This window comes from Schistocerca nitens, chromosome 1, assembly GCF_023898315.1.
Source record: "Schistocerca nitens isolate TAMUIC-IGC-003100 chromosome 1, iqSchNite1.1, whole genome shotgun sequence".
NCBI lineage: Eukaryota > Metazoa > Arthropoda > Insecta > Orthoptera > Acrididae > Schistocerca > Schistocerca nitens.
In genome coordinates this window covers 224,471,175-224,488,569 of record NC_064614.1, presented here as the reverse complement: position 1 = coordinate 224,488,569, position 17,395 = coordinate 224,471,175, and the positions used below count along the sequence as shown (strand labels likewise).

Here is a 17,395-nt window from a genome sequence, read left to right as displayed (position 1 = left end):
TAAAGCAATTTATCTGCCAGTGTCAGTGTTCAAACCATTTAAATCCATGTCAAGAAACTGTGGTGCATCACTTTTTCCACTCTTTAACACAAGACTTATTGTGTGGTAATAGAAAAGAAGTGAATCATAAATCCACATGATTCTGTTATTTTTAACTATCACTCACTTTCACTTGTGCACGTGTAGTGAAGTCACTTAGATCTTGTCGCAAGACAAACTCGTATATATCTTTCTCAAAGACTGGAGCATTGTCATTCACATCTAGGACATGAATGATAAGTGGAACATTGGCTGTGTTCCCTCTTTCATCACCATCCATATCAGTAGCCTCTACATGCAGATGAAACTCTGTAAGGAAAAATGACAGTATTATTGCAAGGCATATATTGTGAATATTTTGACCATTTTGTCTCAGTTGCTAGTTCAGTGCCATTTATCTTGCACACAGGAATAACCATTACTCATGTTTTACTACTCAGTTTCAGTTGCAAAAGATTAGTAATGGTTGTCTTTACCTGAAGTATAAACAGTAAGTGTTAATCTTCTTGGGTTTGGAGCTCGATCTTCAAGCAAAGCTGCCACAATATTTTGACAGTCCACATGGTCATCATCTTGAAGTGGACTGTACAAATATTGTGTCAGTTTGACTTGAAGATCTGGCTGCAAACCTGAAGAGCATATCGAGTTATTCTATTGGGAAAGCTTATGAAGCCCAATAAGCAGCATTTTTATATAAGACATTTATGTAGCGATGGCAATTCACATACAGACAAGACAGTAGACATGTTTGTTTAAATATTTAAACCCATACTAAAATAGAAAAAAGTTATACTGTTTGCTGGAGCTGTATATGCTTCTATTGTGCAAGATATTGTATCAGAACCACCACAATTTTTTGAAATATATGAAGAAAAGAGTATAGTTAAATAATAATAAAAGTAAGGAAAAATAGGTCAAAGAAAGTAGAAAGTGTAATGTAACTACATACAAATGTTACTCACAAAAGTAGAACATCAACAGAATAAGTAAGTCGATGTAACGCCAAAAGCCGAGAAACTAATACTTTAGTACTTCCCAATATCTTGCTAATCGAATGAGGGTGATGAAGACTGTCTTTATCTTTCTGAACATAAGACAGGGCATCTTTTACAGTATTGAAAGTTTAGTCTTTTCCAGAAGCCTTGTTCTGTTCAAGGGTTCCTTTACTTTGAGTTATAAATTCAAAATGATATGTGTCATGTTTACTGAATATGATGAATATTTCAACATTTCTCATCCATTTGGTTTCAGTAACTGGTTTACATATACATGCATTATTGTGATATTCTGTTATTGCTCATCAGTAAAGAAACTTGTTTGGTAAGGGATTATTTTTTGTGTCTTCTGACAAATTCATGTATTATTTTGTGTCAGTTTACCCCATAAAATCGGTTCTTTTGTGAATGAATATAGTTTATGTTTAAATCAAACAATGGAAAGTTCAGGTTGGAATATCAACAATTATGGAAAGGATAGATTACTACTCACCATAAGGATGACATGCTGAGTTGCATACAGGCACAATGAAAAGACTGTTACACTTTAAGATTTTGACCAAAGCTTTCATCAGAAAAGAAAAACGCACACTTTCACACAGGCTAGCACATATCATATACACACACAACTGCTATCCCTGGCTGAAACTGAAATGCACTGAATGGAAGCAACAATCTGTAGTGGGTTGGGGAAGCAGGAGGGATAACAGGGCAGTGGTGGGAGAAGAGAAAACAGTGCTGCCTGGCAGAGTGTGCAGGGACTACACGTGACAGGCAAGGCTACCTGGGCTACCTGGTGCAGCATCAGAAGGTTGAGGTGGAGGGAGTGAAGGGAAAAATAGGGAGAGGAAAGTAGAGGAGCAGTCCTTAGTTAATACTTCATCTACAGGATTTTCGCAATCTGTAGGTTTTCAAGAGAAAGGCATCATGCCTTGTAAGAGATGGTGGTCTCTCTGTAGTTTCAATCCTATGCATTGTATCTCCCTTAATGCTATTGTTGCTCAGGAACTTGGAAGCACTAAACACACATGTGAGGGAGTAACTGTCGTTGGTTGCACTGTCACTAACTTGCATGGGTGTAGTGGGCACAGAAGAAAGATGGTTAAAGTGGGTAGGCAATGTCATATGCAATGATTCCATCTGAGTAATGCAATACTGGATGATTTCCACAGCTTTTCTTTGGGAGCAGGGTGTATACACGCTAGCTTTTGAGTCCACTGATTCCCAATACAGCACAGCCTGGGTCAGTAACTGATCGACATATTGTAGTGCTTCGAGAATTTACATGTAAATTCTGGAATCACTCGACCTTCAGCCACCTCGAACACGCAATATTTTAAAGATAAGTGTGAGAAGGAGCCTATTTACTGTGCAACACATGTCTGTGTGCGCAGGATGGACATTGGTCTGGGAGGGCAGGAGCTGCGTCGGTCAAGCGACGCTGAGAAGGGTTTGCCGCCTGCGCCATAGAAGCTGTATGTGATGAAGGAGCAAGAACTGAACAGAGTATTTTATATATGTATGAAATATAGTGTAAAGTGATTAACTAAACAGCTATTTGATCATAGTGTATAATTGTTTATTTATTATAGAATATTTTATACCCTTGTGATGTAGATGGGAGGGTTTGTATTACTTTTTGGAGGGGTGGGTAGCGTAAGTACAAACATGGCTAACACGGAACATGCACCACACCTTTCAAATGACCCTTGCAAACACGTGTAACTGATTCTTCACCATTTGCCGTTAATAAGATTTTCTTCAGGGACCTCATGGGTGAAGGTGAGAATGTCCGTTCTGTAGGAGGCGATTTGATGCCATACCTCCTTCAGCTTCTCGCTCAAGTACCAGCGAGGTAGGGATCCTGGGGAAGGGGGGTGGGAAGGGTTTCCTGTCTTTGGGGCTATCTTCTTTCTCTTCTTCGATCTTAGCAACCATTTCTACTTTTTCCTTTTGTACTTCTCATTTCAGTACCCATCTATCTTTCCCTCTTTCCATATTCATTTACTTCTGTCACTGAAGTCCTTCTTATTTACCGTGGTTTTCAATAACATACAACTCATTTTATATAAGTAGGCTGAAGAATCAGGCTACACAAACACACTTACGCATACATAAAAAAAAAAAAAAATAAAAATAAAAAAAAAAACACAGTTACACAAACAATGATCTTACACATCAAATGAGAAGAACTGTCAAGTGTTGTAGGGGGAAAGGAATGTGTACCCTGGGAAAGGATGCACACATTGTCTTTTATTGTGACGGTTCTGCATTGCACATACACACATTGTTGTTTATTGTGAAGGTTCGTCATTGCAATTACACGCATTGTTGTTTATTGTTAAGGTTCTGCATTGTACATATGTAGAGGAAAATACGTATACATATAAGAACCATGATGATTCAATATCATATACATATATATAAGAACTGTGATGATTTCCGAGTATACATAAGAAGGAGGCATGAGTAAGAAAAAAGAACATAAGCCAGAGAGAAATCAATTGGGGTAATTATGAAGAAATGTCAGTCTAACAAATATTCTGATGATTTGTAGGATAGTGGGACTCTTCTAACCTAAGTAAACATATTATATATTGAATGGTGTATAGCGACATAGTATATACCAAGTATGTATAAGTTGAAAAGTAGGGGAGGACTCTGGGAACTAAATGAAGTATCAAGAAGTGGAGTTGAGGTGTAAAATAGATTTGTAGGAATCAAGAGGGGCGTACCTACCGAAACAGAATGAGTGCACTCATAGGGTCAACCCATATGTAAGGTATAGGTACTGTTCAAAAAGGGGAAACGGACAGGTTGTGACAGAAGTCACACATTTTATAGGGATTATTCTGGTAAGTTTGAATTCTATATACCACTAGCATTATTATGTTTTCTGAGTGCCGGAAAGAACACTTTCATTTGCCCAGAGTTCCTCCACAATACAAACTACTATGAATAATGATACTAGTCGGTACTGAGGAAAAATAGTACAAAAAATTAGAATACAGGATGAAATATTTAAATGTCCATGACACCTGGAACTTATGATTGGAGCTGAAGAGAAAGTTTTCACCATTTGTAAGTAAGAGTAATGCAGAATGAAATCATAAATAGAGGCTTATGTTCTAAAAACAAAGTAGGGTAAAGAATTAGTAGAAAGACAACAATTGGAAGCCTGATCTATAGAGTACAAGGATTTATGAAAGAAAGATAAAGAAATTGTGTATATAAATTTATGTACTAAATGATTACTTTTGAAGTGTGGATTGTTACTAGTTCGATATTAATGTACATAATGGTTATGTATAAAATACCGTGTGTTTGATCTGGGGAGGGGAATATGTACTGCTTCAAGAATTTACACATAAATTCTGGAACCACTCGACCTTCTGCCACCTCGAACACGCGATATTTTAAAGATAAGTGTGAGAGAGAGCCTATTTACTGCGCAACACATGTCTGTGTGTGCAGGATGGACGTTGGTCCTGGGAGGACAGGAGCTGCGTCAGACGAGCGACGCCGACAAGTGTTTGCTGCTCACACCATAGAAGATGTATGTGACGTACAAGGAGCAGGCATGCATTATTCTTTAATGGTGTAATGACTGTAATTGTTATGAACAATTGAAAATTTTTTTGTCTAGAGACTCTTTCTTAATCTTGGTGTTGGACTTGCGAGAAGCAAGTCCTGTTTTTGAATTTCAGGTGGTTATGAAACTGACAACAATGTAATTATATTTAATAATATCTAACGGGTATCATCGTAGTTGACTTTGTATGTTTATGTGAAACTTGTGGAGATGAAAATATACCTGAACTTAACTGAAAATATGAGGATACCGAGTTATTTCTAGTGAACTGAAAGTGTGAGGGTACCAAGTTATTTCTAGTGTGTGAGAGAGAGAGTACTTGTTAGTTCCTCTAACCAGCATTATTTCTTTGGAGAAGAAGTTGTGAAGATTGACGCAGCCACATATCCAGAGAAGAGGATCGGCAAAACGCTTCAAGTAAGTCAACTGTAGTAAGAGAAGTGTGAAGTTCACAATCCAGTTTTGCACCGCTTCTCTTGTCGCCGAAACCGTTAGAATATCTTTACTCTTTGTCATTCCCAAGATTGTTGGTGCAGTTCTGTACTTTAATTTGTAGGTCCTCCACGTTATGCCAGATGTCTTTGAGGCTGAAGTCCTGTGATGGTAGGCTCTCAAAAATGGTGGCAGATGGTTTCAAAGAAGAAAACTTATATTCAGCCTCCACCAGCTGCTTGTGTTACCCACACAGTTTGTACTGTAATAAGGAATTTTCTTCTTGCAACATGAGACATTCCTTTCTCATGTTTCTGTACAATTTATTGGTTGCTGCTAGTTGATCCTCAAGTGAAAAGTGTAACTGGTGAAGCCTGCACACTGGGGTTTTCAGTGTGTCTGCACATTTTGGAACAGCCTGCATCGAAGGTCCCAGTTGTACCCTAAATGCTAATGCCCAGTGATCTTCAGAAGAAAACTCCATCTTGTAAGTCTGGACACAAATGAAAGTGACGGAGAAAACCTGCTCCTGATGGGACTTCATGCACATCTACTTGCATAAACATCCAGGTGAAATTCCAGCTGTTGTCAAAGTCAGTATTGTGTAAGTAAATCCATTGTATGTATTGTATTGTATGTTAACCGGGGACCTAGAAATGATGATGAGGCTCCATCCCCACTGCAGCCGCAGTGGCCCACAACCCCATGATGTCTACTGCAGTCCACTTCACCCCTCTGCCGCCCCACACAGAACCCAGGGTTATTGTGCAGTTCAGCCCCCGGTGGACCCCCCAGGGAACGTCTCACACCAGATGAGTGTAACCCCTATGTTTGCGTGGTAGAGTAATGGTGGTGTACGCGTATGTGGAGAACTTGTTTGCACAGCAATCGCCTACATAGTGTAACTGAGGTGGAATAAAGAGAACCAGCCCGCATTCGCCGAGGCAGATGGAAAACTGCCTAAAAACCATCCACAGACTACCCGGTTCACGAGACCTCGACACAAATCCGCTGGGCGGATTTGTGCCGGGGACCAGGCGCTCCTTCCCGTCCGGAAAGCCATGCGTTAGACCGCACGGCCAACCGGGCAGGCAAGTAGATCCATACTTGTTAATAATTGACCCATTCACCATCTTGACTTAAGGTGAGATATCTGCAGCATAAGGAAGACTAGCTGTGTTCGGGATCTTGCTGATCTCGGAACTCAAGTTGACCAAAATGATGGTTAGTAATACAATCACTGTTGCGGATAGTGGAAACAAATTGGCTTTGTTCACCTCGTCGAATTTTTGGCTTATTTTGCCAATGTCATGACCTCTGATGCCTAGTGAAGATCATGGGTGGGATTTGGGTGCTTACAAAGAGGTGAACACTTACACATGGTAGTGCCATAGTGTGCATGGAACCAGCACCAATGCACAATTTGTTGGCTGCTGTACACACCCTGAGAGGTGAGCGGTGCTAGGTAGTTTGCTGTTGTCAGCTGAGTCGAGTGCATCTCGATCGCCAGAAGGTGTTGCCAATGGTGGCAGTGTTGGACATCTTCATATGCACTAGGACCTGTTCAGTTGTTGCCTGCTAAAGGGAAGGCCAAGATGGCTGTCATCATTCCAGGTGTGTCATGTTGTGAAGTGTTGGGCACAGTTACCTCTGCTCAGTAGCCACCTGCACATCAATGCACAACGAGGCTGCCGAGTACAGTACAACATGGCTGCCAAAAAAATATACTCCTGGTGGCTGCTGGGTAGTGAGGGCATCAATCTTGCAATTTGCAAACATGATCTGCTGACCGTAACTTAACTTAGTGTGTGAGCTCTTTATTACATATTAAAGAATCTGGAATCTTGTGAGACAATTTTCTTGTCCATGTGGCTCACAGTGTACTGTCAGGCATTAATACAAGGTTCACTAATGTTCTAAGGATGTAAAGTTCTTAGAGCACCTGTCTGTTTAATTGTTCTGAGAAAATAGCCTCTTGAGTGATTTGCACAATGCTGCCCCGGCTGCCTCAAATTTGTTAAAAGGAGGCGGTGATAGAATAACATCACTGATGGTAGCAGGATGCTCACCTGTCTGACACAGTAATGTGGAATATTTTGCTGTCTCATCAAAAATGTTGTAAGTAGTGAAGACCGATTCAATGATAGCAAACCTAGTTTTTGGCTGATCTGATAGAAACTAAGGCAGTTATGATAGCACACACTGTACAGCAGAAACACTGCAGGGAAAGTGTCCATATGGCACTAATATATTCAATTCAAGGATATGGTCAGATGTGACACCTTTGAATGGCTGTGACACAGTATAAAAAACAGAGATTTTATGGTGTGGCTTGGCTTGCCAAGCTCTACTGATGGGTAAAAATAGATTCATCACCTCAAAAACTGATACAGAAGTACACATCAGTTTGGGAGAATGAGGAAGTGGTATTGCACTCATACACTAGGATGTAGCGTAGGCCCTATAGCATAGATGGCTAACAGTTCCTCTTGTTCCATTGTCAGAGATGATTCGATCAGATCTGTGGGAAGCTGTGTTGAATGCTGTCACGTGGAACCAGCATGCACAAGTGGGAGGATGGTGATGGTTACTTTTAATAGCATTTTTGGACTTTGGTGGTTACATGTAGTTTGTTGCACTGTGCAATACGTGGCAAACGTACTCAAAACTGGTGAAAGGCTCTAATAACCTTTGATGATCCACAGTATCCATTGTTTTGGTGGGAAGCAGTGCTGTGTGTTCACCAGGTTTGTGGTAAACATACTGTAGTCATGGGTCACCAATGCGGGAATTCCGAAGTGGTGAGTATGTGCAATAATCTTTCAAATTGCCACAAATTATGCACTTTATTGACATGATTACACAGTCAGTAATAAAGAGAACACTTGAGAGACAACAGTTGTTCATTGTTTCTAATATTGATTGGTGGTCTATGTCAATTTCGGCGATCGATGCCATCACAGAGCCACAGAGTAGTTCTCTCATGACTTCTAGGCTGTAACAAGCAGCTAATAGTGCAAAACCCCAGGTAGAGTTGACTTCATAGATCTTCACTCTCTCTAATCTTTTTTCTTCATGTATGACTACTCTTAATACTCATTCCTTATATGTGTATTATTGTGGGACAAAAAATGCATTGTAAAAAAAATAGGTAAATAACCTTTAAAGGAACATCAGCTTCATGCAAAACATGCTAAAGGCAAATTGACCCAAATTTAAACTGTGTGGAGCTTCAAGGTAACATAGCATAGTTCTTATAATGCACCAATATTTGAGCTCAGTAAACAAAATTAATCTTTCGATAAAATTTTTTTCTTTTGAGAATGGTGAGTAGCAATTTACCTTTTTCATAATATTCTTTCTTTATTTTGAAGGATTCAATGCCACATCAGTCTGAAAATATGTGATTCATGGTTTTGTGGAAGAATTTGATAAATAAAGTACTTTACAGCTATTACAGTTTCATGTTAACAAGAATGTTTTGTATGTTAAAATTCGAAAACATGAAATCCGAGAAAGTGAAGTCATCCTGAAATTTCATGTCAGAAATAGAGAAACAGAAACAGGAAAATAATTCTGAAAAGAAATGATTTTCAAACATAAAGTAATTTGCCATCATTTAAGTCACTCAAATAATAATAAATATCAGTAAATACGTGCTAGAAGTTCAGTTCATTATTTGCTTTCCACAGTGTCATGCGAGTTCATATTTTGATTGCGTGCAGTACTTGTTCTCAGTTAACATTTTTATATTTGCAAGCAGTTCTACTTCTTTCATTTTTGGGAAAAGGCATGCGAGTTAGCACTCCTTTGTAGCAACTCTTGCAGTTCATTTTCAAGTGTATCATAGTGTGATTGTTAGATATTGTTTGGTGGAAAAATGTGTGGTCCATTCAAATGTGACCTTCTGGCTGCAACATAATATCATTTTTCAAGATAATGTGGACTAATAAACCAATTGTTAATGTTATTAGTAATCAAATAAAAGGACGATTGATATCAAAATATGGTGTTCTTATCAGAAATAACAGCCCAGCATATTTCCTGGGTTATGAGCAACTCTGTGATTGAAATTAAATTGTTATTTCAACAAAGGATGTTAATGTATTGTTGGGATAAGGTTGTTTTCTTGTCAAAACCCAGGAACCTCTGACATGATGGAGTGGGAATGTAGCTTAAGGCAAAAAAGACATCTGCTTCCTTCACATCCTCGAACTGAGGTATATATGGGGACAGCATGTAACTGTGTAACGTGCAGTCATGTAAGCACAGCATTAAAATAGTATTCTTCATTGTTCTAGCATATGCATTTTGAATAAACTCTGCAAGTATTTTTAAGTTCATACACGGGCAGAGTACACACTTCTGTTGCTACTTTGAAATATCAGTAATAGAAACAGACAGTTTAAGCATATAAAATTTTGAAACACAAGTAGTGCCATCTGTTGTTTCTTTCACTTGTGTTTATACTGTGAAATATCAATAATAGAAACAGATGGTTTAAGGATATAAATATAGAAAACATAAGCAGTGCCATCTGCAGTTTGTTTATACTACTACAATCTTTGACTACTCCCATGAATAGTAATATGAGATAGTACTATCTATTGACAGTTCTTAGTACTACATTCTTTGATTATTCATTTGCAGTAGCAGTTAGAGGCTCCACAACTGAGACAAATAAAGAAATACACTGGCAAAATTTGAAAAGGGAACTAAAGACTGAGATAATGCTAGTAACATGGTTCATTACAGTAACTGATGAAGTAAACTTCAAGCAATAATACCGATTATGAATGCTATCAGACAAGACTGACAGAAGTGGTCAACAATGCAATGTAGAATCTGCTTTCTGACATGGACTATGACACTGATGTTATGAAGTGCTAAGAACATGTTGATATCAGCAGGAAACAATTCTGAAGGCAGCAAGAAAGATTTCAGTTAGTATGTCCTCATTGGTCACAAACTTGACACTTATGCCAGTTTCAGTTGCAACAGCATCTCCTGTGCCTGTGACAACTTCCAGCCATCAGATTAGAGGTAGTTTCAGGAGAAACAGTTTAGATTTTGGGAGGAGTTTGAGTCTTCAAGAGACAGAAATCATTCAATTTCTACCATAGTCAAATACGTCTTCTCTTGCAGGTACTTGGAGGATGAGTCAAAGAGCCTAGTTGTAGGTGTTCCAATCACTGCTGATTTGTACGAGGAAATGAAACAAATTTTTGTTTCTCTGTATGGAGACAAAAACATAACATTTAGACTTATCTCAAATATCTTAAAGATATGACACTGATGCCACACGCGCCAACAGACATTTTGAATGCTACTTATATAAAATGTAACAAATGTATACTACCCTTTATGAGCTCCAGGGGAAAATATATATGATTACAGTCAAATGATCGCAGCCAAAATGTTGCACACATTCCTGAAGGTATAATATTATTTGTGCCAGGAGAGAAAAGATAATTGAAAGCTGTATCACAAAACTAATGGAGTCTTTGAATGATCACCCACAAAATTAGAGGTAGCAACACTTGAGACACATATCCACAATTCCCAAACTACAAGTGAAAGCAAAAAGAGAGAAGCCTAGCACAAAGAGATAAAGGGTCAATCATAATACTACATACTCTGTGACACTTGTCTCAATGGGGCACAAGATTGTTCAATCGAATACAGAATGGACAAGTTAAAAGCCTAGATCAATGTTTTCTGTGTCCAAAAGGAGGGCACCATATCAAGGACTGCAGCAGAAAAAAAAGTAGCCTGTTATAGATGCAAGGTGTTCCAAAATGTATCTATCTGCAATGAAGAACAATGAGTCTTAGTGGGGAATATTGATGTTCAACTGCCTCTCTTCATGTCTCTTCTCTTCATTTGGACAACAGATCCTTTAGAGCTGAAGAAATGTGTACACTGTTTACCCAACTATGGAAGCCAATGCATCTTCATCAGCACATAAATAGTTAACAGTGTGCTATCACAAGTCTTCTCCCATCAAACATTAACTGTTGACAGATTTGAGTCACTATATTCCAAGGTCCATAAATTACAGATTTGATCACTTCAAACTGACAGGACTTTGGACAAATAACCAACTGACTTTCTCTGCCTTTGAAAGAAGGAACACGCACTCATCACTTCCAGCTGTCCCACAAGATATTACCATCTGGAAGCTACAATGTGCTGATTCCAAGGATGACAATTGTCAGTAATCTTTTCAGAGTCTTATAGGTGAAGACCAATACTGGACAATAGTACAGGACATCACATCAATACATCTTGCTGATTCTGCATTCTCCTTCCTAAGATTTGGATGGATTTTGAGTGGGCGGAGGTCTGATACCACTGTCAAGTGAGTTACTGAGAACCATGTATACTTCAATGAAGAGAATGTAATTGGACAGAAAAAATCTGCTCACCAAGCAGTGGCAGTACAACACACACATGAAAAAAAAGGTTTCACTTATGCCAGCTTTTGGCTCCTTCTTCTGGCAAAAGAGTTGAAGGGGAAGGAAGAGGGGTGAAGGGAAAGGAACTTGAAAGGTTTAGGAAAAGGGGTAGAGTTCAGAAAAGTCACCCAGAACCCCAGGTCAGGGGAGACTTACTGGACAGGATGAGAAAGAAAGACACATTGTTGGGGACTGCACTTGTTTATAGTCCCCAACAGTCAGTCTTTCTTTCTCATCCTGTTTGGTAAGTCTCCCCTGTCCCAGGGGTCTGGGTGACTTTTCCGAACTCTCTTTTCCTAAACCTCTCCAGATCCTTTCCCTTCACCCGTCCTCCATCCCCTTCAGCCTTTCTGCCAGAAGAAGAAGCTACTGGCTCCAAAAGCTTGCATAAGTAAAACCTTTTTTTCATGTGTGTTTTCCTGCCGTTGCATAGTGAGTAGATTATTTTATCTGTCCAATTACATTATAGTGTCAATAATTGATTATTTTCATTGTTATATCAATGCAGAGTTTTTGCCATTAGATAAGGATATGTGTCACTTCCGGGACTTATAAATTTTGAGAAGGAAAGATCAACATGAGTGATCAATGTCATTGAATCATGCTGACATTTTGCAAGAATTCAATGGTATCTTCCAAATGGGGACAGACAAAGGGTAGAGTAGTTTCATTACTAAGAATGAAAGATGTGATTCCTTGTTTGAATAATTGCAACATGGAAAAATATTGTACGTCATTACAAAGAAAATTTTCTAACAACTTTCAGTTTTGTGTGATTTATCATTCTTAAATGTTGCATTACATCCAGAATGAACAAGACAGAATGATCAGTGTGCAGGACACTACTAATGATGTTTTCTACCTTGTTCATTATGCAGTACAGAAAGAAAGAATGGGAGCTACAAAATGGAGAATTATTTTTGATGCTTCATCAAGGGAAAGTGATTCGCCATCACTTAATGACACTTTAGACAGAGGACAAAATCTATTTCCTGAAACACTATCAACACTATTTTGATTCAGGACATTACGGAAAGCAATCATTTCAGATGACACTCAAGCATTTTTAAAACTATCTTTCCATGAAAGGGGTAGAGACTTAATGAGATTCTCCTGATTTTGTGTCGAGAAGAAAGAGAATGCAATTTGACAGACTGTGAATGACATCATCACTTACAAGTTTACATGTTTACTATTTGGCCTAACTTGGAGCAGTGTCTCCTTTCTGCAACATTGAGTGCATTGGGCACAAGACTTAGAGGCACATATCCTGTCACAGTAGAACTTCTGGATAAAAGTACTTTCATGGATGACTTTGCTGCCTATTTTAAGGATGACAGTCGAACAATATTCATATGCTACCAATTGACTGGTATGTTGCAACAGATAAAACTTCCAAAGGCAAAATGGCCTATGAATTGTAATATACTAAAGGGCATGTGGATGACAAAATGGAAGTCAGTCACCTGGGATGATGAATCAGATTCAATCTTTTCCAGTCACTGTCTCATTACCAATAATCTACATGATGAATCTACTACAAAACGCCAGTTACTGCACATGAAAGCAAGATTCTATTAGTCTCTTGGCATCTTCTCACTACTATTCATTATTGGAAAGATTCTTTTCCAGAAAATATGGTTAAGAGGCATAAAATGGAATGAAATTCTGCCTCCAGACAGAAAATTTGGACTTCACAACGCACTCATCTCCAGAACTTATCACTCAGATTGGACAGCATAGTCAAACACCAGGAGTTTCACAAGTTCATGTATTTTTTGATACCTTGTAAAGAGCTTATGGGGCTGCGCCGTACATCAGAACGTCCTGATCACCAGTAAAAACGGGATATCCCCTATCAATAGGGTTGTGGCAGTTATTGACTGCAAGAGTCGACTGCCTCATATTTGAGAACGAACTTCTTTGAAAACTGTTGATCTCAGTGTGTTCAGAACTCTGTATTTGAGCAGATGTGTTTGTACCGACATGATCAAAATAAAGTAAATTCATTATAAACGAGCGAATACTTAATGTTGGGTTCAAGATTACTGTACATAACATCTCGATCCCCATACTGGTGATCCCAACGCTCACGAATGCCACTTATGACACCAAAAATGTGTACTGGAACATGGACAAACAATGCAGCAACCCTTTGTCGGATTCCTACATCCATCGGCTTCGCATCGCACCGTATCTGGATGCAGTGTACAGGAAGTGTAATTAGTGTGTAAATTCCCGACTCTTGTGTGAATCGTGCTTTTTGGTAACTTTCGTCACCTTCTCACACATCGACAATGCGACCGAGGAACACACGTCGTCCATCGAAACCCGCTCAACGCGTCGGTAATTTCACTTCCGGACAGTGCAGTGCTCCTTCGCCGATTAATTTGGACTATTTTGACTTGCTTTTGTGTAATGAATTAACTTTGTGCAGTGCTTCGGTACCGGACAATCATGCCAAACAATGGACTGCAACAAACGGGGACTATGTTGCAAATCCCAGTTCATACGGACTCCGAACTACGGCTAAATTGCATGCCTGCTCGAATTCACAGGAATAATTTAGTCAAGGACATCCTACCAATCAATGACAATGCAACAATTACACCAACGACTATGTTGGCTGTTGCTCAGTGCAACACTGGACATGCCACGCCTCCCTCTACGCAGCTCCTGAGCTGCACCGACTCTGCTTGACCGCTACCGACAGTGACGTCACAGCTGCCGCCTGCTGGCTCACTGACCTCGACCCAGTCAAAACAAACAGCTGCGCAACATACGATCCCGCCACGGCTACAGCACCCGCATCTTGTTAGCATCTCGCCAACACTATGCACGCTTACCGCCCGGCCGTTCGCTACTCGATTGCGCCCGCAACTTGTTCACCCACCCCAGAAGATGATTTCAGCCATATCAATGCTTCATACAGCAGTGAACGTGTTCTCACTCCGCCGCCGATGAGTACTGAGTTTCACATTCACGATCGCACACACGATCTCTTCTACTTGAACTGTTATGTCAATACTGTGCCGCCGACCTTGTCTTGTATGTCAGGTTACCCTTCGATACAGACAGATTCTGGTTTCAACCCCATCTTACTCAGTGATACACTGCTTCACGACATACAATTTTGCCTGAACAACTGCAACAGCTACGTGAGCAAATTGCAACATACAACTTGTTGGTACAAGACCAGTTACACATGCTGCAGCCGACACCGACCGAGCACGATATGCATCGAGATGCTCCTGTCATTTTTCCGCCTCCGACTGCTGACGATCCTTTGCCATTACTACCAGCTACAACTAATACCCTGACGATCATGCTACATGCATCTATGTCCCAGATGTCACAACTGTCATCATCACGCTGCCTCAATTGGAAATTGTACATTACTGATGTGATACAAGCAACTTATTTACACCGCTGCTACCTTTCCTTGGTAGTTCCAGACGCTTCGTTTCTGTGCCACAGCATAACCAGCCACATTCCAGTGCTGCCTGCTTTGCTGCACTCTTCACTACCTCTGCAATGTACGACCAACACATCTGCTGTTTCTGCTTCGATGAGTGAGTATCTTTCCGCTCCGACACACGACCGTGCAGCAGTTTCGTGCGAACAGCTTGCAGCCTTACGACTCGACCGCAGCGCCGACAGCGACAGCACACAAGCAGCACCAGTTCCATCGAACTGTGTCGCCTCTCTGCCATGGATCAGTAGTTCATCCGCCAATTCGACTTCTTCACGTTCACATTATGTCTCATCGCCTTCCTGCTCTGACGATGGTTTCGCTGACCACGTCTGCCTTCCACCACCTCTTGCCGTCATCATGCCTCATGCACAGGGCTCATGGCCACGCCCCCCAACCTTCGATCATGGCTGTTTCACACATCAAAACACCGACACTGTCAACTCCGCTCAGAGCATCGTGCCATCTACCGCTGTAACACACTCGCCGCCCACGGACTCCGAGGTGATGCTTCCGTCTACACCAAAGTCATCCGCTGCCAAGGTCAGTCATGTGCAGCTTGCTGTTTTCTCCCCTGCTGTGACATCAAGCGCCTCTATAACTTTGTCATTACCGCGAGTGTTGCTCATCTGGCATCTCTCACGCAACCTGTTAAGCCACAGCATGCTTGCTCCTTTATACGGCTAATAACAAACTGTTACCAGGCACAATGCACTTACCGCAGTGCTCGCCAGCAAATACCTTAGCAGTACATTGCATCGCATCTTCGACGCACTCCGCGCCTTTGATCGCCCCTAAGAAGAGCAACAGGTGGTGTCCATCAATAGCTTAGCACTAGAACAATACCTAATGATACCATGTGTCACATAGCTAAGACTCTGCTATGCACATCCATGGTAAGACCATTTTCTCAAGGGTCAACCTCATCCTTGCTATCTATCACATACCCATTGCAACAGGAATATATCAAAACAGCCGTCACTACCAGTCAAGGTAAACAGTTTGAATCATACATTTTTAAAGCACTGATGACATTGCATGGCATGAACTGAATTTGAACGTGTGCCTATCACCCCACTGCTAATGGTCTCACGGAATGGCTCCATCTAGTATGCTAATGGTCTGTGCCGCATGGCCTCGGCACGATGATGTTCTCCCCACCAACATGTCACCGCCTTCTGATTCCACTGTGCCATCAGCAGCATGGCACGGTCAACCTGTGGACGCCTTCTGCGCCACATTCCCTCCACTGGTCGTGCCTACCAAGACATCGGGAAATGGTCCGATCGCGCCTCACACTAGCACCTGCCACGACACGATCGGTCACGCGCACCTGCGCCATCAGCCGGCCAGGTGCACACACGCCTCTCATCATGCTTACCATGCTCCGCATTACCGTCAGGGGCTCTGTGGCGGTTATCGACTGCAAGAGTCAACCACCTCATCTTTGAGAATGAACTTCTTTGAAAACTGTTGATCTCAGTGTGTTCCGAAATCTGTATTCGAGCGGATGTGTTTGTAGCGATATGATCAAAATAAAGTTAATTCATTATAAATGAGCGAATACTTAATGTTGGGTTTGAGATTACCATAGGTAACATCTCGATACCCATAGGGTGATGCCTCCACAGATTGAGTTATTAGCTGTCTTACTGGGTAACTTCTGAGGCATTTCTGCCAATTATCTTCACTATGTTACATATTGTGTATTAGTGAACATGACACAACATGTATGTAAACATAATATTGGGAATAACTTTGTAGGGGTACTTGATTGGATGAGAAGCGATCCAAATTGCTGGAATTTATGTCTATTTGTAACCAAGTGACAGAAATCCAAGAGGGTTTGATACCAATGCAGTGGCATCATTACCCAAACTAATCCAGCATGTATGGTGTGATCTGGAATATCTGTAGAGAAACTTCCATGTTATGGTGGTATGAGCCTTCCTGGCTAATTAAACAGCCTGGCACTTGGCCTTGACAAGAAATCTCTAACAATTCTCTGCCAGAAACACTAAAGCTATGCCAGCAAACTTTTATTGTTAATGCAGGGGTGTGTCCTACTGAGTGCCAAAATATAATTCTTCCTGGAAAATATTACATATAATGGCATGCATTCTGCATTTCATCCATAATGTCCATTGTTTTTATGGCGTTCAGAAGATTTGCTGTGAGGAAAGAACTGATGAATACTATTTATTCTGACAATGCAAAAACATTTCAGGCTGCAAACATGTAATTAAAAGAAGTCTCTCATCCCTCTGAGGACATGAAGATCAGAGAGCACTTCGCTCACAAAGGTGTTTCCTGGAAATTCACTGTATCATGGGCAGCTTGGTGGGAAGGCTGGTGGGAGCATTTTGTAGGAACAAGGAAACGCTGCCTGCGAAAGGTTTTGGAAAAA

The 17,395-nt window shown here is 40.6% G+C and overlaps 1 protein-coding gene across 1 annotated transcript in view; it reads right to left on the bottom strand.

Moving 5' to 3' along the window:
- Window positions 1-17,395, bottom strand: part of LOC126238244 (cadherin-86C-like) — a 333,139-nt gene that overhangs the window by 62,505 nt on the left and 253,239 nt on the right. The window contains exon 13 of the mRNA XM_049947781.1: window positions 167-348. Coding sequence (XP_049803738.1) covers window positions 167-348 — 182 coding nt within the window. The remainder of the gene's footprint in view (window positions 1-166; window positions 349-17,395) is intronic.